Raw genomic sequence first — 25217 nt, forward strand, 5'->3', positions numbered from 1 at the left:
CAGTACTACTATTCTCTACACCCAATCTTTATTATTATGGTTAGTTTTGGGGGGTTTTTGGTCCTATTTTCAGCAGCATAAGCCATATAAAGATTAGTGAGACTTTTTTTCCCCCTCACCACAAGTTTTGTTTATATTTGTGAAAGTGTCTTGGTAACCCGTCTACTTAAGTCTATCAAAAGTAGAAAATATTTTTTTTATTCTTATATACTAAATATCATACATGAATGTCTGTCCCGATGAGTCTTAAATTCATCCCTTACCCATAAAAATCCAGTCTTAGGATAAGTGGAGGTGATGAGTATCAAATCCTGATAACTGGGGAGGAGCAGGGGGCTTTGCAACCCTAATAATCAGGTGTGGGTGGATATGAAATTCATCTCAACATGAATTTGGTATTCCAGTCCATTCTTTGGACTAGTAGCTGCTGTCCATCCACTATGTATTAAACACTGATCCTGTGGCTCTTCCACACTAACTGGATCCAGCAAAAAGTGCTTCCTCAATGTGGTTACTCCTTCCATGGTTCTTAAGTGGCACTGAAGCTCTGGCAAACTGAAATCCTAAGTCTGGTAGGATTTTCCTGTATCTGATCTCTCCTTACGCTTTCATTTTTACTAAAGTGGGGAGCATAACTAGAGGGTATAATGATAGTTTCAGCAGCCCCTGAAACATAAGACTAATTCCTGTGATGAATAAAAAACATTCCATGCCCAACATTCCAAGTGTTCATAAACAGGCCAGTTTCAGAGTTCTAATTAATTAACTTTATTTTTTGCAGGAAATAAGAAGGCAACTTAAACAAGGAAATAAAAAGCACCAGAGCTTTGAAACATTGGTTTCATTTAACTGACTCATTTATAAAGAAAAATAGAGTATTTGGAAGAGAGAGATTAGTCACTGAATACATTCTGATTAGTAGGAACTTGAAATAAAGGACCAAATGTCCTAATAGTCGCTTCCAAGTTGATAGTATAGGTAGCAAGTTTTTTTCATGGTGATGTGCAATTAAAAAATGTTAGTGAACATGTAACAGTGTACAATGACTTGTGTCAAAATGGAGATGCAATTATCTGTGAGATTCCTCCTGTGCCAGCAAATGAGATTGTACATGCTATTGCTAAATGAGTTTGTTGAAAACCAATTGTAGAAGTCTCTGCCATTAGGTGTTCTTTATATTATTATTGCAATATTATGTTTACTCAAGCAAAAATAGTGAAAAATTATTTTGGTAGCTACTTATAAAAAGAAGCTTCTATCCTATGTGCACAATTGCAACATTGTATTCATAGAACTTTTGTAGATTGGTTTTATACAATCATCCAAACAAGTTTAACAGCAATGAAATATCAGTCATACATAAAATACATTTCTTGCATAGATGTAAGTTTCTGTTCATGTTACCATTTAGCTAATGCATAAACGATTCAACATTCTTTGGTGTTCTTATTTAGATTAAAGTGAATTAAAACATGGCTATGAGAAATGTACATAGTATACATTTTCCTCCGTAAGCGTTTAATATGATACAATAATGAACTTCCTTAGGTGCTAAAAATTACACTGCAGGTGATACATAGAAATAAAATAGAAAAATATACAGGTTGGTTCTGCAGCTATTTATTAGTCCTAGATAATGACCAAACATAATGGTTTAAAACTAGTTAAAATGTATTGTGGAGAAAAGTTCTCATAACATTGTGTTCAGAAGTCTGGACACTAAAATAATTGTTTCTTGGGGTAATTCAGCATCTGTTGCTCCAGATACATTAGAACAGATTGTCGGTAGGTAGAAATGCGTACAAGCCTTCTTATAGTTATGCATAAACCATGGGCTCAAATTCATAGGCAAAGCATAACACATTTGTATTTTAGATATAAAGTATGTGAAGTTTGGAATACAGAAGTGTGTAAATGTCAGTCATGAAAAATTAATGCATATTTTAAAAATGTAGCAGCTTATTATAACTTGTCTTTAGTGATTACTTAATCAGTTTTATAGGATTAATTTACAATGCGCGTAATCTTGCCAGCAAAGCCTCTACTTCAGGAACTACTTCTCCTTTGGAAGCAGAGCCAACAAGCTCCATTTCCTTTTCTCTGTTGCTTTCTCCATTGTAGGCTTCCTTTCTTCCAACAGCCTTGCTCCTTGCTATAGAGGAATTAGCTTCCATGTCATAATTAAACTCCTTGGTGATTGGAGTCCTTGTGAAGTTGAAATTGATACTGTGGTTTGAATGCGACTTTTCTAGGTGTGCTTTCTGGTTCTCTGTAGAAGAGAAGAAAAATAAAAGTTTCATCTCATTCACCAATAGAACCCTACAGACAACTATATACCGGAAACCCATGGATCACCACTCATACATCCACAGATAGAGCAAATACCCCAGATACACCAAGAAATCTTATCTACAGCGACACACTCAATTACTATAGAAAATGCTCTGAGGAGAAAGTCCAGGATACATGCCTTAACATACTGAAAACTGCCTCACTAAACAAGAAAGAATCCTGTGGCACCTTATAGACTAACAGACGTTTTGCAGCATGAGCTTTCGTGGGTGAATACCCACTTCTTCGGATGCATCCAAAGTGACTTGCATCCGAAGAAGTGGGTATTCACCCACGCAACTCATGCTGCAAAACGTCTGTTAGTCTATAAGGTGCCACAGGATTCGTTGTTGCTTTTACAGATCCAGACTAACACGGCTACCCCTCTGATACTTCACTAAACAAGGACACTCCATCAGTGAAGCAGATTCACCAGCAGAACCGGCTTTGATACAGAACCGCCCCCACACACCTTGTTATCACCTAGCACACCACACTGGAACCCATATAGGGTATCATCATACAATTACAACCCATACTTGATGGGGACCACATCCTGAAAGAAATAGTTCCTGAACCCCCTCTTCTGGCATTCAAACAACCCTCCCAACATCGCCAATCTCATAATCAGAAGCTAGCTCCTCACAGACCAGGACCCATCAACTGAAAGCAGCACCAGACCCTGCCATAAACATAAGATGCAAAACCTGCAGCTAAACATCCCCTGCTACAATGACCAATAACCTCCATAGCACCCCTTTCCAGATGAATGGGTCCTACTCATGCCTGTCACATGTGGTGTACCTCATCCAGTGCATCAAATACCCCAACAAGTGTGTGGGGGAAATCAGACTATCGCTATGCTCTCCAATGAACTCAGATAAAAATGATGAAAGACAAAAACACCCTATCACTTGTGGAGGGACGCGCTTCACAAAATGATCATTCCACATTGATCTCTCAGTCCTTGTCCTCAAAGGAAACCCACAAAATACCTTCAAAAGGTGAGCCTCAGAGCTTAAATTCATACCTCTTCTAGGCCTGGTCTACACTATGCGTTTAAACCGAATTTAGCAGCGTTAAACTGAATTAATCCGGCACCCGTCCACACAACGAAGCCCTTTATAATCGATATAAAGGGCTCTTTAAACCGATTTCTGTACTCCTCCCCGACGAGGGGAGTAGTGCTGAAATCGGTATTGCCATGTCGGATTAGGGTTAGTGTGGCCGCAATTCGACGGTATTGGCCTCCGGGCGGTATCCCACAGTACACCATTGTGACCGTTCTGGAAAGCGATCTGAACTCGGATGCACTGGCCAGGTAGACAGGAAAAGCCCCGTGAACTTTTGAATTTCATTTCCTGTTTGCCCAGCGTGGAGCTCCGATCAGCACGGGTGGCGATGCAGTCCCAAATCCAAAAAGAGCTCCAGCATCGACCGTATGGGAGATACTGGATTTGATCGCTGTATGGGGAGACAAATCTGTTCTATCAGAGCTCCGTTACAGAAGACGAAGTGACAAAGCAGTTGAAAAAATCTCCAGGCTATGATACAGAGTCCACAGCACAGTGCTCTGACACAAGCGTAACGGAAAGCCAAAGAATCAAATGGACGCTCATGGAGGGAGGGAGGGGATACTGAGGACTCCAGCTATCCCACAGTCCCCGCAGTCTCCAAAAAGCATTTGCATTCTTGGCTGAGCTCCCAATGCCTGAAGGGTCAAAAACATTTTCCCGGGTGTTTCAGGGTATATGTCGTCAATTTACACCCTTCCATCCCCCCGCCCGAAAGAAAAGGAAAAAAAAATTTTCTCGCCTTTTTTCAATGTCACCCTATGTCTACTGCATGCTGCTGGTAGACGGGGTGCTGCAGCGCTGAACACCAGCATCCCCTTCCCAGTGGCAGATGGTGCAATATGACTGATATCCATCTTCATCATCAGCCCGTGAGTGCTCCTGGCTGGCGCCAGGTTGGCCAGGGGTGCCTGGGTGAAAATGGGAATGACTCCCGGTCATTCCCGGCAGATGGTACAAAACGGCTGGTAACTGTCCTCATCATAGCAACTGGAGGCTGAGCTCCATCAGCCCCCCGCCCCCCCTTCATGTCTAAAGAAAAGATTCTGTACTGCCTGGACTATCATAGCAGCTGGAGGCTTCCTCCCCCTCATTTTATCTCACTAAAAAGTCAGTGTTTCTTATTCCTGCATTCTTTATTACTTCATCACACAAATAGGGGGACACTGCCACGGTAGCCCAGGAGGGTTGGGGGAGGAGAGAAGCAACAGGTGGGGTTGTTGCAGGGGCACCCCCTAGAATGGCATGCAGCCCATCAATTCTGCGGGATCTCTGGGGCTCTGACACGGAGCAGCTGTGCTCTCTTGTTCTCTAGTACACTTGCCCCATATTCTAGGCAGGACTGACTATTTTTAGACAAAACATAAAGAAGGGAATGACCCAGGGAGTCATTCCCATTTTTGTCCATGCGCCCCCGGCCGACCTCAGCGAGGCCAGCCAGGAGCACCCATGATAGCAGCAGACGCTACAGAACGACTGATAACCGTCATCTCATCACCAGTTTACAATGGCAGATGGTGCAATATGACTGGTAACCGTCTCTGCTATCTTGCAAAGGCAAATGAATGCTGCTGTGTAGCAGTACAGTACCACGTCTGTCAGCAGCATCCAGTACACATACGGTGACAGTGACAAGGCAAAACTGGCTCCATGATTGCCATGCTATGGCGTCTGCCAGGGCAATCCAGGGAAAAAGGGCGTGAAATGATTGTCTGCCGTTGCTTTCACGGAGGAAGGATTGAGTGACGACATTTACCCAGAATCACCCGCGACACTGTTTTTGCATTGGGATCTCAACCCAGAATTCCAATGGGCGGGGGAGACTGCGGGAACTATGGGATAACTACCCACAGTGCAACGCTCCGGAAATCAACGCTAGCCTCGGTACATGGACGCACACCGACGAATTAATGTGCTTAGTGTGGCCGCGTGCACTCGACTTTATACAATCTGTTTTACAAAACCGGTTTATGTAAAATAGGAATAATCCCATAGTGGAGACATACCCCTAGACATTAGGAATCATTGACTCAGTAGAGAGATTAGGTTTATGTCTCATTAAAACAATCTGTAACCCACTAACTCTCCTTTGACCTATGACTGCTGAAGTGTTAATTGCCCACTTCATTTTGAATGGTTTCCTGCAACTTATCTCTTTATGTTTAACAATCTGTTCCACCTTGTCCTTGTAATCTGTGACACTCTGATTACCTTTCCGAGACCTGAAGAAGAGATCAGTGGAACTCAAAAGCTTGCCTTTTTTACCAGCCGAAGTTGGTCCAATAAAAGATATTACATCACCCACCTTGTATCTTTTTTTTAATATATATAATTTAGAATTTGTCAGATAGATTTTTAAAACTTTAAATAAATCAAAATTGTATTGTAATTTAATCATCCAAGATAATCTACTTTCTTTCCTTTCTGGTCTCTTTGTGGCTATGTACAACTAAGTGACAGCGAGCTTGACTAATCTCACCAGCTGTAAGAGTGAGTTGCACTGGCTGATGAATAAATGGCTCTGCCTGATTGACTTTCCCAAAGAGAACTAGACAAATTTCCTTTTTTTTTTTTTAAATCAAGTGACTCTTCCATCTACCAGCCTTCTGAGTGATCCCTCTCATAGATCTTATACTTTTTAAAAACAGGCATACTCAATATTCATGTAACCTTGAACGAGGCTTGAAAATGGCTTCAACAAACTTGACATGACATTTAAAGTTTTTTGGTTATTCGCTGAAAGATGTTCCATCATCCCAATAGTAATGACTTTGGAACACAGGCAGTCACTCATGACAGTGTGTTTTATGTGAGTGCTGAAAATTCCTACCGAAAACAGCTTGTACATTCCAAGGCGGCTGCTGAAGATATTTACTGCACTGTCATTCCCTGACCAGGGGCTCACCGTGATGGATGAGTATTTTACACACTATCTTGGACAATCTCAACGAATTTTATTAGTATGATCACCTTTTGGCTGTTGGAAGAAAATAAATACCCTCCTTTCTCCTTCGATATCAGATGGACAATTGTTACTTAAAATCTAATAGAGCTGCAGTTTTCACTTAGCTGAACAGTTAAGCTCTATTTTTTTTTTATATATATAGTATGTTGGAAATAACACAATAATCCACATGACTACAGTTGCACACATTGAGTCTCCCTGTAACACATAAGGCCAAAAGATAAGAGCTTTCAGCAAGTGAGACCATGCAAACACACACAGTATATACAATTTAAAATAATTGTAGTATTTACATGTTTATATATATTTCTGCATTTAATATTTTTATGTAATAATTGTATTATAATGAATCTGCACACATCTCTGGGGGCTTTAAGATCCTGTAGGACTACATTGTCTATATCGATATACAGAGTGCCCCTCACCTTTGCTGCTGTTCATATTCTGTTGGTCAAAAAGATGATGTTGGGGGGGGAAGAGAGAAAGGGGGAAGAGAAGGAACCCGTAATTTTCTGAAACTCTTTCTTTCTTTTTCTCAAGAGACGTTAGGGCTTGATATATGCTGGCCTGCAAACACTAAAGAATGAAGTTGGGATTTTCAGAAGAGCGTACGTGTGTTAGGCACTCCTTTGAAAACTGCAGCCTGAGGTCCAATTTTCTCAGCTAAAGGCATTGAAAGAACTGTTGTGATATAAATCTTGATCTGTGCTTCAAGCCGACCTGGAGGGGCCACCTACTACATACAAATAAGCTTAGTAAATATGTGAACTTTGACCTTGGTCTCTTACAATGCTGCAAACAAAGGAGCTTTAAAACAATGAGGCCCTGTTTCATTGAAAGATTTAAGCATAAATTTAAGTCCCATTGACTTCACTGGAGAATGAGCTGTCTGTAATGATCAGTTCCAAACAACAACGGTAGAGCTGAAAATGCCTGTCTCTCCCAGATTTAAAGGCTTCTGATACGTCTCACAGATACTGTTCAATAAGAGAGTGAACCAACTCTAGAAAGTCCAAAGATGGCTTGAGAAGGTATGTCCTGGGCTAGGGAGCTAAGTGGAAGATATGCTGAACTTTCCAAAGCTGGAGAATGGTATATTTGAAAGACCTATATCTGTCATCCTTTAATACAATGGTCCAGATCCACAGAGGGACTTAGGTATCTAAAACTTAGATTTAGGTGCCACCGTGGTTCACAAAACCAACACTAAGCTGCAACCTAACCACAGGTGCCTAAACTCACTAATTTTTGCTGTAAAAGCCCCCTAGGGGCCTACATTTCTGCCTCTGGCATGCATACTGCTGCCTCATGTGCATTGCATTCTCCTCTCCCCCTCCTACCTTGCCATTTTGCATCAAGTGGGCGTGCACCACTGCCATTCTTGTCAGAAATGGCTTTGATGCCTGACTTCAGATGTCTGTGGATCTCAAGCAGGGATAGGCACCTCTCTCTTGCTTGGACTTAGTTGCCTAACTCCCTAAGAGGAATGGGGTTTAGGACAGACCTGTCTTGTCGGAATCTGCTATTGGCCAGGTTAGGTGACTTCCTGCCTAGTATGCTGGCTTTTGTGGATCCCATTCTCTCTCTCCTTGTGCACTGTATAGGGAGCTTAGATACCTAATCAAGGGTTTGTGGATTACAGTGGATGGCAAGGTGCCTAAAAGTTAGGTGTTGCAACACTGAATGTCAGATCCCTGAAGTCCTTCTATGGACCTGGGCCTAATCTAGATTTTTTTTGGACATTAGGTTTGAAATGTTGAAAGCCAACTATGGGTTTTAACGCCATGAATTACATTAATTTTAATGAAACGTGTGGCTAAATCTACTAGTTGTCTTTTATCATTTGAAAATTGAAGTTAATCTGATTTGTGTGGTCATATCTCCTATTCCTCTTTGAAAATCTCAGTTTAGCTAGGTCCTGAGTTTATAGTTTGCCACCTCTGTATCACACTACAATATTCTTCAACTATTTTATTTGGATATTTCTTAGATAATCTATTCACAGCTCTAGCCCCTTTTGTCAATATTCAGCAGTTACAGTGCACAACTTCCTCAGCTTAATCAAGCTCCTCCCAACCAGTCACAGTGAGACAGAAAAAAGGACATTGAAAAATATTGTCCCTTCCTCTAATGCCAAATAATTAGGGTTTGCACAGTGTCTTAAAGTTCAGCAGATTCTGTCTATGTTAGATGAAGTGGTTGGAGTGAGTTCCAGAATCAGAGAGACCCATAGAGATCATCCCACCAGTAGTCCTTATTTTATAGTAAGGGAGCTCCAGCCCTCATATCATCTGTGGCATGAGGAAAGAGGTGGTCTCAGGTAGGTATGTTCCAGGCCATTTACAGCTTTTATAATAGGTCAAAAACAATGCCTTCAATTGTATCTAGAAACCAATAGGCAGCCATTGAGGATCATAGAGCAAACAATTTTGTTAAATTTCAATTAAGGTTGCTAAGCAGCTTCAAAGAGAAGGTATACCATTAATCACATCAACAAAACAGGTTTCATTGACAAGAGTGGAGATGTACACACTGCAGTGTTCCTCCCTCCAATTTAACGCTCCTGCTACACTGATATGATAAAACCACCTCGCTGAGCGGCACACAGCTTTTTGCGATGAAGTTAGAATAACGCAGTGTCAGTAGACACTGTGTTTGCTTATGTCACACTAAGTGACCTCCAGGAGTCGTCCCACAATGCCCATCATGACCGCTCTGGTCAGCAGTTTCAATTCCACTGAGCTGCAGCCAGGTACACAGGCAGTGTACTCTCCCTTTAAAGCCCTGGAAATGTTTGAAATTCCATTTCCTGTGTGCTTGGCATGGAAAGTTCACATAGCATCTTCCCATTTTCAATAGCCAACACCCAAACAAACTTAACTCGGCTCCTAGAATTGCGTTACTTTTTAAGGGCCCACTCCCACAGAAAATAATAGCATTTCCCAATCCCCCCCCTTTTTTAATTTTTTTTATTTTAATAGGTGTTGCCCAGGTCTTTTAAATAAAGTTTGGATAATAGAGTGTATATGTGTTTTATTTGCTCAGCAGTGTCAAATTTGATGGTTATTACACAAGTAGTTTAATGTAATGGCCCTATTTTAATGATGGGTGTAAGTTATGTTTATATATTTAGCTTTGTCTCTAATGTTTTGTCTAATTAAGTATATATAGAATTATTTCTCTCAGCAGGAAAAGAGTGCTCTTAGGATATGCTCATATACATCAGTGATGGATCCTCAAGAGAAATCTGAGAGAGATTCATTTAGGTAGTCTTGAAATGCTAACGTGTCTGATTTTTGTGGATTGTGTACGCTTGTTTGAGTAACTACACTTTTACAACATTGGTATGAATAAGAGCGGGGTATTAATGTATCGGGGGCTAATTCTCAGATCTGTTAAGTTTACAGTGTGCATTTTCCCAAGAGCAAAGAAGACTTAAACTAGGTGGTTCTCCTAGAACAGAGGAATCCTCTAGAAGCTAGAGTCTATACTGACACCTCTAACTTTGGTTGCTGCTTTAGAGTATGTTTACACTTGGAGCTGGGGGTATGATTCCCAGAGCACACAGAGGTACCCATGTTAGCTCTGCTTGAGCTATTGTGCTAAAAATAGTAGTGTAGTTGTATGCATGGGCAGCATGAGTGGCGGCATGGGCTAGTCTCTCCCAGCACAAACCAGTCTGGACCCCATGGCTATATACTGGGGAGGGCTAACTCATGCAGCCACCACTCACCACTGCCTATGTTACCCCAGCTACACTGCTATTTTTATTGTGTTAGCTTGAGCAGAGCTAGCACGGGTACCTCTGTGCAAGCTGAAAATCACGCCCCCCAGCTCTGAGTGTAGCTGTAGCCTTAGTGAGTGTGAGTAGGCCCTCTCTGCACCCTGTTAAACCCCAGCTGACAGAATGGCTGCTGCTGTATACCACACCTGAGACCAGGCTGTTTGTATGCACAGACACTTAAATTGTGCCTTCTTTCAGCTGTGCCCAAGGTTTAATGGTTAGTCACAACTGGGAATCTGGACTTTTGTGGAACATTGTGTGATGAATGGATAATATTCAGTTACACTTTGTAACTAGTGTGAGTGTTTGTGTTTCACTAAATTATTTAGGAATTGGACTGTTTTAATGTGCAGGTCTGTGTGTGTAAATAGGGTGTTAAGGTTCATCTCAAGTGTACTTTAAACTGTAGAAATCATAACCTAATTATATGTTCTAGTGAGTTTTTTTTTTACATATCCATATTAATAGCACATCCTCTACTGAATTCCACTTGGTAAACTTAACAGATTTGTTTCTCTTTTGGGCTTTCCTTTGTTTTCTGTAAAATTCTGATTTAATACACTGCCAGGCTGCTTCATGTGGAAAAAGCTCTGCACAGTCTAGTGAAAGCATTAGAGGCAGTTTAAAACTCTTTTTGCTGTGTATGCAAAGATTTTCCCAGAGCAGAAATTTTTGTTTTGCTGAGCCCCTCAGCCTTTCCTTGCTGTCAGACTCCAGCTGGCCCTTATTTCCCAATAGCAGTTCAGTGCCTGGCTCCAGCCCCAAGCTTTCTATTGTAAGCTCCTTTTTACCTGTTTCTCCTGCTTCCTCCAAACTTGATTATTTGCAAACCAGCCCCAATCACAGGCTCAATTCCAGCTCTGTCCTCTTCCATGCCCTGTGTCTACCCAATCTCATCCCTCGGTCAGTGCCAGTGCTAGCCCATTGTGGCCCTAAGCAGGAATATTCCCCCCCAGAACAGCCAAGTTCTTATAATAAAAAGCAAATTCTCCCTCTTCCCCCGAGCTGCTTGGGGCCCTAAGCAGTTGCTTAGTTTGCTGATGCCTAGAGCCAGTTTCGCCCTCTGCTAACATCTGCAATCAAAGAGCCCTGCTCTCTTGGACTGTTAGGAGGTATGACATCTGCCAAAGTTCCCTATGCTTGAGCATGGAAAATGTCTGTCTGTGAACTTGGGGTTGTGGAATACTTGCTATGCTGAGACTTGGAGGCTGATAAACCAAGGGAGACAGGGAATAATTTTAAATTAGGGTAATTTTGATGTCCTAGTATTTTAAATCTTTTATTCATCAATTTTCAAACCAATCTCCAGAAAAATTCTACTCCTATTTTTAAGCATGCCAAGCTGTAAATAAGTTGGTCAAACTAATGAACAGTTAGAAAGGGAATAAACAGAGAATGTGCAATGGATATCTAGATTCATCTTGAACTATGACACCTACACAATCCCACAGCCTCTGACAGAATCACTGTTCGCTTTGTTTGGCTGTGGTGTTTCTACCAGCCACCAAGTATAAATATCAGATGTTTGCTCCTGTTGCTCTGTTGTGGTGGAATTCTTTGCATCACAGGAGTCACACTGGGGCCTCGTTCTATTTCAAGTCAAAGCTTTAAAAGTCATTTTGCAGGTATTAAGAGGGGTGGGGGGGAGGGAAACTCCTGTCCCTTTTTAATTAAAAATTCCAAAGACGCATTTGTTACCCTACCAAATCTTTTCATTTTAAAATTAAAATGGGAATTTTATTCTGCTAAGATGACACCCTCAGGATCCTCTTTACTGCTGCACACAATGCTTCAAGGGTGCCACATGCACTGTTGCCTATAGGGCTTGTTCACCCCAAGATGATCTCTGCCAGCTGCTGTAGCAGCTCCCCGAATCATCAAATGTACTGGTAATAGCCAGAAAATATACCTTAATCCTAGAGGCACTGGCATGGGTAGTGCCTGATTTGTAATGCCACTGCAACTGGAAAAGAGGTTCCTGGGAATGGATTAAAAACTCAAATTGCCATCTGCTGTGTTTTAGCAAAGAATTAGGACCTTACTGCAACTTACAGGTGAGAAAGGAGTGTAATTTATCACCTTAAAAAAGCAATGTTGAGACCAGATCATATAAATCTATTTAGCTACTTGTAATTGCTAGCAAATTGTTGGGCATCAAACTTCTGACCATAAGTTTGAACTCTTCTGTGCTACTTACTATTATGCTGGGCTTCAGGACAAGAAGGCCTTTAGTCCACTCCTGTCCACTGGCAAAATGATTGCAATCCTTTTAGAAATGGCATCCTAGACTGAGGCTACGGAAAACTTGTCCTCTCCCCACAATACTGGATCAATTCTTTCTCTTACTTGTACTAAGGCCATGTCTACACTTACAAGCTTACAGTGGCACAGCTGTGAGAGTGCTCATGTAGCCGCGTTATGCCGATGGGAGAGAGCTCTCCCATTGTATAATAAAACCAGCCCAATGAGCGATGGTAGCTATATTGGCGGGAGAGCGTCTCCCATTGACATAGCATGGCTACATGAGCGCTCTCACAGTAGCACAGTTGTATCAGTACAGCTGTGTCGCTGTAAGCTTGTAAGTGTAGACATGGCCTTAGTACATTCAAAATTATCTTGACAAACTGGAGAAATGGTCTGAAATGAATAGGATGAAATTCAAGAAGGACAAATGCAAAATACCTCACTTAAGGAATAATCAACTGCACAAATACAAAATGGGAAACGACTGCCTAGGAAGGAGTACTTCTGAAAAGGATCTTGGGGTTATAGCGGATCACAAACTAAATATGAGTCAACAGTGTAACACTGCTGCTAAAAAAGTGAACATCATTCTGGAATGTATTAGCAGAGTGTTGTAAGCAAGACACAAGAAGTTATTCTTCCACTCTACGCAGCACTGATAAGACCTCAACTGGAGTACTGTGTCCAGTTCTGGGCACTTTGGGAATGATGTGGACAAACTGGAGAAAGTCCAGAGGAGAGCAACAAAAATGACTGAAGGTGTACAAAACATAACCTATGAGAAAATATATAAAAAATTGGGTTTGTTTAGTTTGCAGAAGAGATGAAGGGGGATTTAATAACAGTTTTCAAGTTTGTAAAAAGTTGTTATAAAGAGAAGCGTGATAAAATGTTTTCCTTAATCAGTCTGTGTCATAAATAAACAGATAGTTAAGGGTTAAAGTCTCTTTTACCTGTAAAGGGTTAACAAGCTCAGTAACCTGAGAAACACCTGACCAGAGGACCAGTCAAGGGACAGAATAATTTCAAATCTCTGTGGAGGGAAGCCTTTGTCTGTGTTCCTTGTTGGCTCTGTGTTCTCTCTTTGGATCTAAGAGAGGCCAGACATGTCTCCAAGTTCTCCTGGAGTAGTTCCTACTATCCAATAGTGAGTATTAATTAGAAAGGCGGATTAGTCTTATAATTTGATTTCTACATTTGCAATTGTGTGTTTGCTGGAGAAATTCTTTATTCCTGTTTGCTGTTACTTTGATTATGCTGAGGAGGAGGGAGGGGAAGTCTCTCCAGTTTTTATAAGTTAGACCCTGCATTTTTGCATCCTGGTAATATAGAGATAATGTACTTTTTTTTTCTTTCTTTAATAAAATCTTTTCTTTTTAAAACTTGATTAATTTCTTCCCTTGTTTGGATTTTCAGGGGAAGGGGAGGGGGAAAAAGTGAATCCCTCTTTGTTTGATTCAAGGACTTTGAATCCAGGTATTTTTCCCAAGGACTAGGGGAAAGGGAGCGGGGTGGGGGGGGGGGGATAGGGAATCCCTCTTTGTTTGATTCAAGGAGTTTGAATCAAGGTATCTCTCTCCAGGACTAGGGAAGGGGAGGGGGAGGTGAGTCCCTCTTTGTGTTGAGTCTAGGATTTGACTCGGTGTGTAATCTCTCCGGAGCAGGCTGGAGAGAGGGAAGGGGGGGAGCGGAACTGGCTGTTTCTCTCTCTCTCTGGTTAGATTCAAGGGGTTTGAATCTGGGTTCCCCAGGGGAAGTTTGGGGGACAGGCAGTGTGTCAGACACTTAAAAACTGACTGGTGGCAGTGAGAACCGGATCTAAACTAGAATTTTAGTTTAGAGGAGTCCATGCAGGTCCCCATCTTGGAACCCAACAGCTCCAAGTGGGGGAATAAACCTATGACAGTCTGGTTATAGGAAATAAGGCAAACTTTATGAATTTATAGCTAAAGCTACCAAAAACCATGGGTGATACACTGTTAATCCTAATGATTTTGACTTTACTACTCTTGTATGGTTCCACACATTGCTCTTGGACATATCCCAAAGGCTTCATAGACACAAAATCTTTTAAAGCACATATCACCCAGCTCCCCCAGTATCCTGAGGAACTAAGCACCCAGATGAACAACACAAGCATCATTGAAGTGATATTGGTTAGTAGATGGAGAGAGAGATGAGGGGAGGCATTTAGAGGTTCTAGTAGAACACATGCCTACTCCTTCAGTGACAGGCATATGCCCATTCATCATCAAGATAGTGTGCAATGTGGCAGCCATGTAAGACTTGGCTCCCTATTTGGATGCCCAGTGTCAGAGGAGAGGCAAAAAATACCTTTTTCCACCTTCATGTGGATAGGAAAAATCTACCAGCTCCTTTTTGACGAAGAGATGGTCAAAGTGATGTATTGTCTCTCACTTCAAGGCTGGACATTGCATTGCTCTGTACTTGGGGCTAACAGTGGACGCCAAAAGGAAAGTGGTCTACAATAAAACAGCCTAACTGGAACAGGCAAGCAAGAGCATCTCAGAACAGTGCTTTGCATTCTACATTGAATCTCCACTGAATATTAGATCCTACAGGCGTTACAATGCACTCAGGACTTCCTTCCTTCAGAGTATATGCAAGACTTCTCTTTAACTATGCCTTCTGACAGGACAAGCAGTGACACTGTGACAAACTCTATTTCATCCGCATCTGAAAAAATTCAAGTTAAAACACCCAAGACTAAAGAGATGCGGCTAAGCCTCCAACTATTGTTATTCTTCCAGGAACTTGCCCAGATCAGTCTCCCATACACTACTTCCCTTGACATGGACAGTGTATAGAGCCAAATCCTCCTTTCCTTCATTCATGCAAACCCCCCAAACACAGATTGTTTAGTAACAGGATGGCTAGAGTTGTAAAATACACTGAAAGTTATTTTGTAATTAAAATCACAGCCAGAAGAAACCCACTGCACTACTGGCTCACCATAGCTACTAGAAGGGAGGGAGTTGATCAGCAGGATAAACCAAGAAAAAACAACCTGACAGATATTGTTCCCTTTTAAAGACAAATAAGAAAAAACAATCCCTAACTAATTTTGCTTCAGTTGTTTTCACACATTTGTTTAACTGACAGGGTTTATGATAAGAAACTCTTAGCACAATGGAAAGACCAACAAAATGGAGACTCAATCCTGTAGTTCTTAATTAGGTAAAACTCTCATTGTCTTCAAAATTCAATCGATTATTGTTTAGTTTTCCCACATCTGAATTTCCTAAGCACTGCTGTTCATCAAAATAAGTTATTAAAGAATTGTTACAAGATCATCTGATTTGTCTAGAGAGTCTTATATTTTTGCTACTGAAATACATGTTAGTGAATTGACTTCCAGAGAGCTTTGTCTGAGTAAGGACTTTGGGATAATTTCTTTGTTTTATAAACATAGAATGTGAACACTTTAGAATTAATTTCTAGTCTTTCAAACAAACAAATCTCTGGTGCAAAAAACAAATTCAAAATTATCTTCAGATCACCTAAGGCCATCCAGCTAGTATTATCCAGACCCAAGTCTTTCTAAATTATTTTGATGAACAGCAGAGCTCAGGAAATTCAGTTAATGGAAAATTGTGCTTAATATCTTTCTTCTGTTTAAATGGTGATCTAGCATGGAACAGCACACAGTGATATACACATAGGCTATTAAGGGATACTTATTTTCTCTGAATGAGAAAAAGTGTAAAGTGCGTGAATGAGAAGAAACACTAATACTGGGGATTTGCTATGAACTTCGGGAAGCAAATGTATGCTTGATCCTTGGGAGATTTTTAAACCCCTCCTAGTCCTGGAATATAAGACAATTAATACTGAATACAAATGACTTCAAGATTTACTGAGGTAAAGGTATGACTTTTTTTAACCACTGACAAATACCTAAAATTAAAAAACCCTATATTTTAAATAGTGTTATTATATTGCAACAGAATGCCCACTTTCTTGATACTCAAGACACTTGATTTTTTATGTAAGTATTTTTACACTGTTAGTACACGAATCACTTTTGGCTAAACAAATAAAGCAGCAAATGTGTGAGAGAGACTAATACAACAGCACTGTATGCTTACATGAGAATCGTTTTCAATGTAGGACATGATAAAATTATAACTGAAAGAAAAGAAATGCAGCTGTAATCTCATTAGATTTCCCTAATTGAATCGCTGATTTACACAGGGCAAATACTACAATGGCCTAAGGGAATATTTCCTAAATTATTGTCTTGCAGTTCTACATATTGCACCATGTTACTGAGAGTCTGTACCTAACTACTGATGGCAGAAAACAGAGATGTGCTTTCTATGGAGAAGGTCCAGTACTCTGACATTACTAACTGAAATCATTCAAGTACAGCTTTCCAATCCTGAGTATAGCGGAGTGATAGTAAACAACAAAAATATGCAGTTTGTAGAATCAGGATTATTCATTATGGAGGAGATCTTGTTTATCGCTCTGTACATTGCTCTCTTAATATCCAGAAGCAGTCTTTAGAAGTAATCAGAAAAATTGCAATAGCCAGAGACCTTGTGTATTGCATCATAGCTCTCATAAAATACAAGATACATCTCCTACCTCTATAGCACAGCAGAAAACACTTAATATACGTTGTCACTTTTTATTAGTTTAATAGTTTTTCCAACAATTTCTATGATTGACAAAGGCAGGATTAGAAAATGTTCCTGAATTGCAAAAGAAGTACTGTGGGCTGCTATCAACTTATTTCATTTATACCCTGTAGCCATGGCCAAAACACATGAACTGTCAACTGCACTTAGATGACGCCACCATATGTTTGAAATGTAATTTCTTGCACCTTAAGGCTTTACAATGGATGCTCAACAACCTTACTAATCAAAAACAGATGACACCGCCAGAATTAATGAGACACACAATTGTATTACTGAATAGTGGATTTTTTTTTAAACCCAACCTTTTATATGCATTTAATTCATTTAGAAGTTGCTGCTCTTCCTGGTATGAAAGAGTGTGGAATTTAAAGGAATAAAAAATTCAAATAAATAAATTCAGGTAGCTAAATTTTACTAAATGTTCAGAAGAAGAGATACAAAATATTTTTCTTTGTTTCAGAGGAAGAAAAGAGGGATGCCAGTACTAAATGATGGCATGAAAGGGGACTGACTTATTTAGCATGAACTTGCTTTGCTTTCAAAGAACAATGTGTTTGATTACGAGCACTGAATAAACTAATTTCTGAAAAAATGAATTGCACTGGACCGTAATTTGACCTTCCCATTTAACAGAGTCTAAATCAAAGGTTTCACAGTTCAGATTAGATAATATATAAAATTTCTTCTCACTTACTTGACTACTGCTGCTACCTCCTCAAAAATCATCTTCAAAATAGCTGCCCCTGACTAATCCATTCAATCTTTCTCCTAATTTCTTCTCTCACCATACCATGCATACATGTAGAGTTTGAACCAATTTCTCAATCCATCATACTCATCTATTTTCTTTCCCCCATTCCATAGCAATGACAGTAGCTACTATAATAACTTTAGGATGCCAAGATTTAACTAAAATCTGGGTGCATCTAGGGATGGCTTCAAAGCTTATTAATTAATTTCAAAATTAACCAAGAAAATGGGCACAATTTTAGGTTAAATACATTTCAAGGTTAAAAACAAAACAAAACTGTACAAACCAATCTTGACCCTATCTCAGTGGATGTGAAGAGCCCAGGGACACAGGAAACATGTGGTTCAGCTAGGTGAGAGAGGGGCAGGATTTTACTGTCATTCCTCCTCCATTTACCCCAAAGGGTTGCACCCAGCAATGCTACTTGAGGTGGATGAATTATGGATTTACCCCAAAGTACACCAGAAGAGGATTGATATTGAGTGCATTAAGCTTTCCCACTTCTCTCAGACGTGAAAAACAACAATCATCTGAGAAAAAAATTATTTCTGGAGTTACCATGGACTCCAAAGGAGGCAACATGCCTTAAGATCATTCTAAATTGTTAGAACATAGTTTCTTAATTGGCTTTTTTCTTGTGCATAAGCAATATCTATAGGTTCAGAGGATTTGTAACGTGATAGAGAATCATTCAGTTGTAGGTTGCCATTTCAAATCCAGTCCAGGTCAAAAGAGATTGAAAGAAGTTACCACCAGAAAACTATATGATTTGGTGCCCTCAGACATGTTCCTAGTAGACAGATGGTTGTATTACAAAGCCACCACCATTGCGACTGGCAATAATTGAAAATATTTTTGGCAGTTTCAATGATAGGGGAAGAATGACAGATCATAGGCACTTAATTATACCCTGCAGCCTACAAGGGTACTCCTGCTTATGCTGTACTTATGCGGTAGATAAACAAAGGACTTCAGTTTCCTGGGCTATCTATTATCTATCAATGAATACTGACTTCAAGAAACATTTTGACAAAGAATTTAAGCAAAACAGATAACCTATTAGCAGCACAATTAAATTTTTGTGACAAGGGGAAATCCACAGGCATGTGCAGAGGATAGCTGGATGAATACTGTTTGGGAAGTGCTGATGAAGATGACCAATCTAAAAAGAGACACAAAATCTGTGTCTCTCATTAATTACTCTGAAAAGGACACAGTAAAGAAGCCCATGCTATAATGACTATGAGCAAATAAAGAAACAAAAACAAACCCCAAACCTCTGACCTACTTGTTGTATATCCACGTGACATGTTTAGCAAAATGAGTTTTGTGGAACTTAACCTTCCTTTCTACTATAGTTTCCACTAACTAATTTACCATAACAATTTATTAGGAATTATTTTTACTAATGGTTAATAACCAAGAGTCTTAACTCTCAATTATTTTAATCATTGTAATTTACATTTTGTATACTAGAGCCCAAACTACTCTGAAGAAATTCTGAGACACTGTATAATTTGTTAGGATTGTCTGTTTCCCATTCCTTACCTCCACTTCCTGGCTGAAGCCAGAAATTGAGTCACTGTTAGGATGTTGTCTACAGCAGAAGGCAACTCAGCAAAGACACTTTAAAATTCCACCTCTGTTCCTCCCAAGGAGATGGTGTTGTGGGGAGGAGTTGACCTAAAGGGTATTACAGCTGGCTTGCAAACATTCTGGGGGCAGGGTAGAGGGCTATGAATGAAAGAAAAAAGGTGAGCATAGCTACTGGTAGATTAGGTGGCCACTAAATTCTGAAGAGTTGAGTAGGGGCACAGCTTCTCTGAGCTATTCCAAGACCACTGCTCTGAGGCAGCTCTTGCCCTGACAGGTGGTGACTGCAGCAGGCTGTCATCTGCTCTTATCCCGGAGGTAGCAGTAGCAGCATACGGCTCCTCGGCTCTTCTTCCAAAACACATTTCTTGGGAAAAAGAGGAAAACAACAGAGAGGCTCACGTTGCTACTGCTGTTGCAACAGGTGCGGGTGAGGTGATTAAATAATCTTGGATTGTATTTGTGCCACTAGAGCCCTAAGTCTTAAGGAGATCAACGTATTATCTTTAAAAAAAACAAACTTCTTTTATGATGTCTTAAAAAATGCTTTGTACTTCCCTAAAATTGGTGCCTCTGTACATTCCTTTTTTTCTTGCTTCAAACTCCTAGTTTTCTGTATCAGAAAAGAGACTTATTTGTGAAGTTTATCTGGGACGAACTGGTAACCAGGATTGCCTTTGTGAATAAATTGGGCATGGGGAAAAAGCGGAATCAGCTTAGTACATGCAACTTTGACCATTAAAACTTTGGTAATCAAAGAGGCTTCTTGTTCTTACAACCCACTCTAGGCATCTGATATGTTGCAGATAACTTGATATAGGTCAAAAACAAGCCAGCATGTTGTCTGAAAGTGTGTAACAGGAGATACTGTAAACCACTAGATAAGCGACCCTTGCCCAAAGCTAAAAAATTAGGAAGCAATAAAGCACACACAGGAGAAGTAGTTCTTTCCTCTGCTTGTGCACAAAACATACTGCAAATATCTTCAATATTTATAAAGTGCTTTCAGAATACCTAATATGAAGCAGTATATTAGTACTATATATTTGTACTATCTGACTTCCTATAGTTGGGCCACAGTGTACTTGGCTTTGTGCAGGTATGCAAAGAGGGAGTGGTGGGGAAAGATACAAGGAGCTTTTCCCTGCACAAGAGCTGGTCACACCTTTGTGCATCTTAGGCAGCAGTTACATATCAAAGTGATAGGGAAATTTAAAATCTCTTAGAACAAGGACTTTAGCACTGGCAGTAGAAACCTCTACATATAAGAAGAAGGGTCGCCTAGTACTTAAGGTACTGGACTGGAAGTCTGGGTTCAATTCCTGGCTCTGCCACAGATTCCCTGTTTAACTTTGTATATCATTTAATTTCTCTATGTCTCAGTTCTCTTTTCTGTAAAATGGGAATAATACTTTCTTCCACTCTTTATCTAGTGTGTCTGCTTAGACTGTAAACTTCTCAGGGCAGGGCATTTTTTCATGTTTGTACAGTCCTACTACAATAGGGACCTGATTTCAACTTGGACCTCTATTAAAATATAATACTAACAAAGTGGTTGGGGAGGAGGCAGAGCCAGGGCATTCCACCTTCCACTCAGGCCAGCAGAGCTGGTTCCACAATAGGGATGGTTCACTGTGCATCTTTTCTTACTTCCCTGTGCTCCACATGAGGCACAATGGTCCCACTGGACAACCTGTATGTCTCCTGCATTTCATTTGCTGAAGCGCATCAAAGCGGCCCACTCCTTTTGGTCTCTTATCTCCATGTCACTTATACTTTCAACTGTAACCCAATCATTCTGAGTTATCCCTAGTGGAAAGCAATCCAAATCAGCATGTAGCAATCTCGCCAATGGAAAATGCTCATGGAAAGCGCCTTTTCTGTAAGGTTCATTAATAAGACCTTGTTCTGTTAATTTGTGTAAATTTTGGCTGCTCTTAACTGGCATCTTACATTTCACACTGCAACCTCAAACTCATTTGTAAAGCATTCTCCAAATTGATTGGTTTGTTAGCATTTAATTTGTCATTTGATACTGCCAATTGTAACAATCTGGGGAACCTGTCTTTATGTGACTTATGAATTCTGGCTGTTATGAAATTGTTGAATCATGGAAGGCACCAGTGTATGTGGAATCCACCATTTGCCAACAAGGTCTGTGCCACATCACTACCAGACCAAGGACAATGGTAAGGCCAGAAAGGCCCACCAGATCATCAGTCGATAACCTCTACAACTGTGCTCTGACCAAAAAATGGCTACACTCATGTGAGGTTGCCTGAGCTGGGAAACCAGCTTGACCAAGTTTCTCTGTAGTGAGGGAGAAATGGAGAGTGGAAAATCCCCAGCAGCTGAACCAAGGATAGAGGTGTTAATGATGGAACATATAAATTTGTTGGACTGAAAGAGCCAGACAGGAAGCTTGAGCAGGAGAGAGGGGCATGCTTTTGTATTGGGGTTATCCTGTTTAACTGCAGGATCATCTGAGGAAGAAGAAAGCTAACTGATATAGTGGGAGAGACTGACTCAATGATTCTGAAGAGAAGTCATGAACTACTGAAGGATCTTGGGCACTGCAGAGGACTCTGTTCAAGTTCAAAGAACTCTCCAAAGTGATGGAAACTGAGGCAGGGAAATGCATACGGAGGTATTTATTATTTTGTCTAGAGCTGTGTCTCTGTCTTGTTAAATGAAGAGTAATCATGTTTAGAACCCTCTGCAAAGTCTCTCTTTGTGTCTGTTTGTTTTCACTATCACCTGCCCCGGAAAAGTCAAACTGTAAAATCCAGAACACCTACATGGTTGCAGTTATGGGATATGATGTGCTTAAACTGTGAGCATGCTTGAGAGGTCAGTACTGGTCCTAGGGGCTAGGTAGTTGGACCACAGGGTCTCAGCTCTCAGAGGGGGGAGCTAGACAGAGGATTTGCACCTCAAGAGTGTGCTTAGAGAACCCAAGCTGGGGATCATCCCTGACTGTTCAGACTTAGGAGGCTTAAAGCCTCCAGTGATATGGGCCATGAACACAACAGCCTGGTGCATGATAAGCCAGAGGGAGCTCTCCAGGTGTGTGTGTGTTAGACACCAATATACCACACATGAAAGTAATTTTATAAATTTCCTAGAATACTGTATTCCACAAATGAGAGAAATTACCTTTGTATGGAGTCAGGCTTTCCTCTGTATTTAAATGTGGATTTTATTTCTGAGATATGATTTACTACTGAGGCTGGTCTTGAGAGTTCCAAATTCCATTTACTTATGATCTGAGAAAGATTCTAGACACATTGCCATAGGTGAAAGTGAATTATTCAGCTGTTGTACCAGCCCCCTGAAGGCTGTATTTAGGAACATTAATGGCATACTACCACCATCTTTCCAGTGATAAATACATTTATTACTTTACAGTCTAAGGTTTAGAGTCCTAGCATCTATTTTACTACAAAGACTTCAGCTTAATATCAGAAATTGATTTGTGGCATTTACAGTTGCCTACCTTCCTCATCAATTAAACAACTGCACTTTAGCTATAACTCATAACAGGTATGCACAATAAGTCAGATAACTAAGGGTATGTCTACACTGCAAAAAACAAAAACAAAAAAACAAAAAACCACCTGCAGCAGCGAGTCTCAGAGCCTGGGTCAACTGATGTGGGCTCATGCTATGGGGCTAAAAATAGCAATGTAGACATTTGGGCTCTGGCTGGAGCCCAGGCTCTGAAACCAAGAGAGTTGGGAGGGTTTTGGAGTTGGGGCTCCACTTTCAGCCTAAACATCGACACTGCTATTTTTAGCTCCACAGTGCGAGCCCCATGAGCCCAAGTTCGTTGACCTGGGCTCTGAGATTCGTTGCTGCAGGGTTTTTTTTATTTTTTTTTGCAGTGTAGACATACCCTAGATACATTTTACTTGATTGTATTAGAATGGATGTTTAACATAATTTACAGATTGAGGCTAAGTGAATTCTAAATTGGAACTCGTAAGTGGCACAGCACGTCTAAACCATGTAAACAGGAGCATTTACAGAAACAGCCTTCAGAAGTAGAAGAGAGAGCCAACACAACAATCAAAAAGACTGAAAGAATCAGAACCTTTCATGTTCTTTGACAACTCAGGGTAGAACAAAGTATAGAACTTCTGAGCCAATGAAATAAAGGCTCATGTACAACCTCATTCAGCTTCCCTTTGTCTGCTCTGACTTAACTGAGCAGCCCTGCAAAGAGTGTGTGTCTAGACCAAGAGGCGATATTAAAAACAAAAGGTTAGAGATCATGATGGGACATTAATTATGCAAAAGAAGCCAAACTGAATTTAATCAGAAGCAGTAGATTCCAAGCAGGAAATATTTTCTCTTTTTTGACAGAGGTGGTTAAGAAAACATTTATGGTAATACCAGAGCATCTGCTGATTACAGTCAAAGCTGCAGGACACTGACATTAAATCACTGAACCATCTTGACAGCTTCTGGGTACTCAAGTCCCATTCTAATAATAATTTGCTGTGAAATTCACCCAAATTTGAAAATTAGCCAGAAAATGTTTATGAAGAAAACAGGTAAGAGTCTATAAAGCAGTTATAAAAGGGATTTACATCTGACAAAACTTTTAATCTAAAATGAATGTTCAGCCATCAGACATTTTAGTGCTACATTTAAATCGACATATCTTTCAAAGAAGCTTAAGTGGCTTTTTAAAAGAGCAGAATGTAATTTTATGATCCATTTCGTGTAGTTTGTGATACGGCACTTTTTTGTTTGGAATATATATATATATATATATATAATTATTTTTTTTAAATACAGGTTAGCCTCTTGAAGAAGGCCTGAATCATGCTAAATGGGATTTAACTCCTGATACCACAGAATTCTGAACAAAACACAATACTTCATTGTAATGCTTTAATTGATGCTTCTGTGCGTTGCAGAGGGTGATTACTTGAATAATAAGTATAAAAGATGTGTGAGCTGGTTGCTAAGCTAACTTGAGTAAGAGAAAAAAAAATCAAGGAAATATACAGCCATGAATCAAGGTGATGATAGGACAATTATTCAATGAAAGGTCGTGTTGAAGGACTTGCAGAGCACTGACCTGCACATTATCACACATCAAAAAATTACTTGTGGGGTAATTAGGAGAAAAATACACAAGTGCAATCAGTGTCACAGAGAAACATACAAATTTAAGGTATTTCCCTGGGGCTTGAGTGGTCAAATGCATTTCGGTTCTATATTTAAATCTTTGAACAGCCCAAGAGCTCGGAGAACAAAATATTACACCAACGCCCACTGGGATTTACCTATCACTAAAGTTATCATTTCATACTTTATCAAAATTTCTCTCTCCTCAATTAGTTTGAGAATTTAACTAAATATTATTTATAACAGGACACATTCAATTTTCTATCCTGACATCATTCAGAAAAAAATATTTACAGTTTTTCTACTTTTAGTTTACATGATTGTTTCCCTTTCCTTTGGTTAATGCTTTCAAAATACATTTTAGGATGTAACAGAATATGTTACAGGGAATTACTGTTATCACTAATAATTCTGTACTTATTCAAGTGTCGGATATCTGCATTTTTGAGGCGTGCATTATATTTCAAATTACAGTTTTAAGACTTTTAAATAAAAGATGTGCCTAAATCTCATTTAAATGTCCCACTTTTGCCTCTAGTTATGCATTCTTAAAAATGTGACTGTGTGTATAGAAAAGCTACTTTAGAATTTTTTTAGAAATGTCTTCTAAGCCCTGTGTGGTTGAATTCATAGTAAATAGGGCATCTTTCCTTACACAGCGAATGATTTC

The 25217-nt window shown here is 40.0% G+C and overlaps 1 protein-coding gene across 4 annotated transcripts in view; it reads right to left on the reverse strand.

The window, feature by feature from the left end:
* Positions 1-752: 752 nt before the first annotated feature.
* Positions 753-25217, reverse strand: part of DIAPH3 (diaphanous related formin 3) — a 481747-nt gene continuing 457282 nt past the window's right edge. For 3 of the 4 annotated variants that reach the window (XM_039507681.1, XM_039507691.1, XM_039507701.1), the window contains one exon: positions 2010-2269. In XM_039507681.1, the coding sequence (XP_039363615.1) occupies positions 2010-2269 (260 nt within the window). Of the gene's footprint in view, positions 2270-25217 lie in introns of all 4 variants that reach the window. The other variant, XM_039507674.1, reaches the window with a different exon arrangement.

This window comes from Mauremys reevesii, linkage group 1 (assembly GCF_016161935.1).
Source record: "Mauremys reevesii isolate NIE-2019 linkage group 1, ASM1616193v1, whole genome shotgun sequence".
Lineage (NCBI taxonomy): Eukaryota > Metazoa > Chordata > Testudines > Geoemydidae > Mauremys > Mauremys reevesii.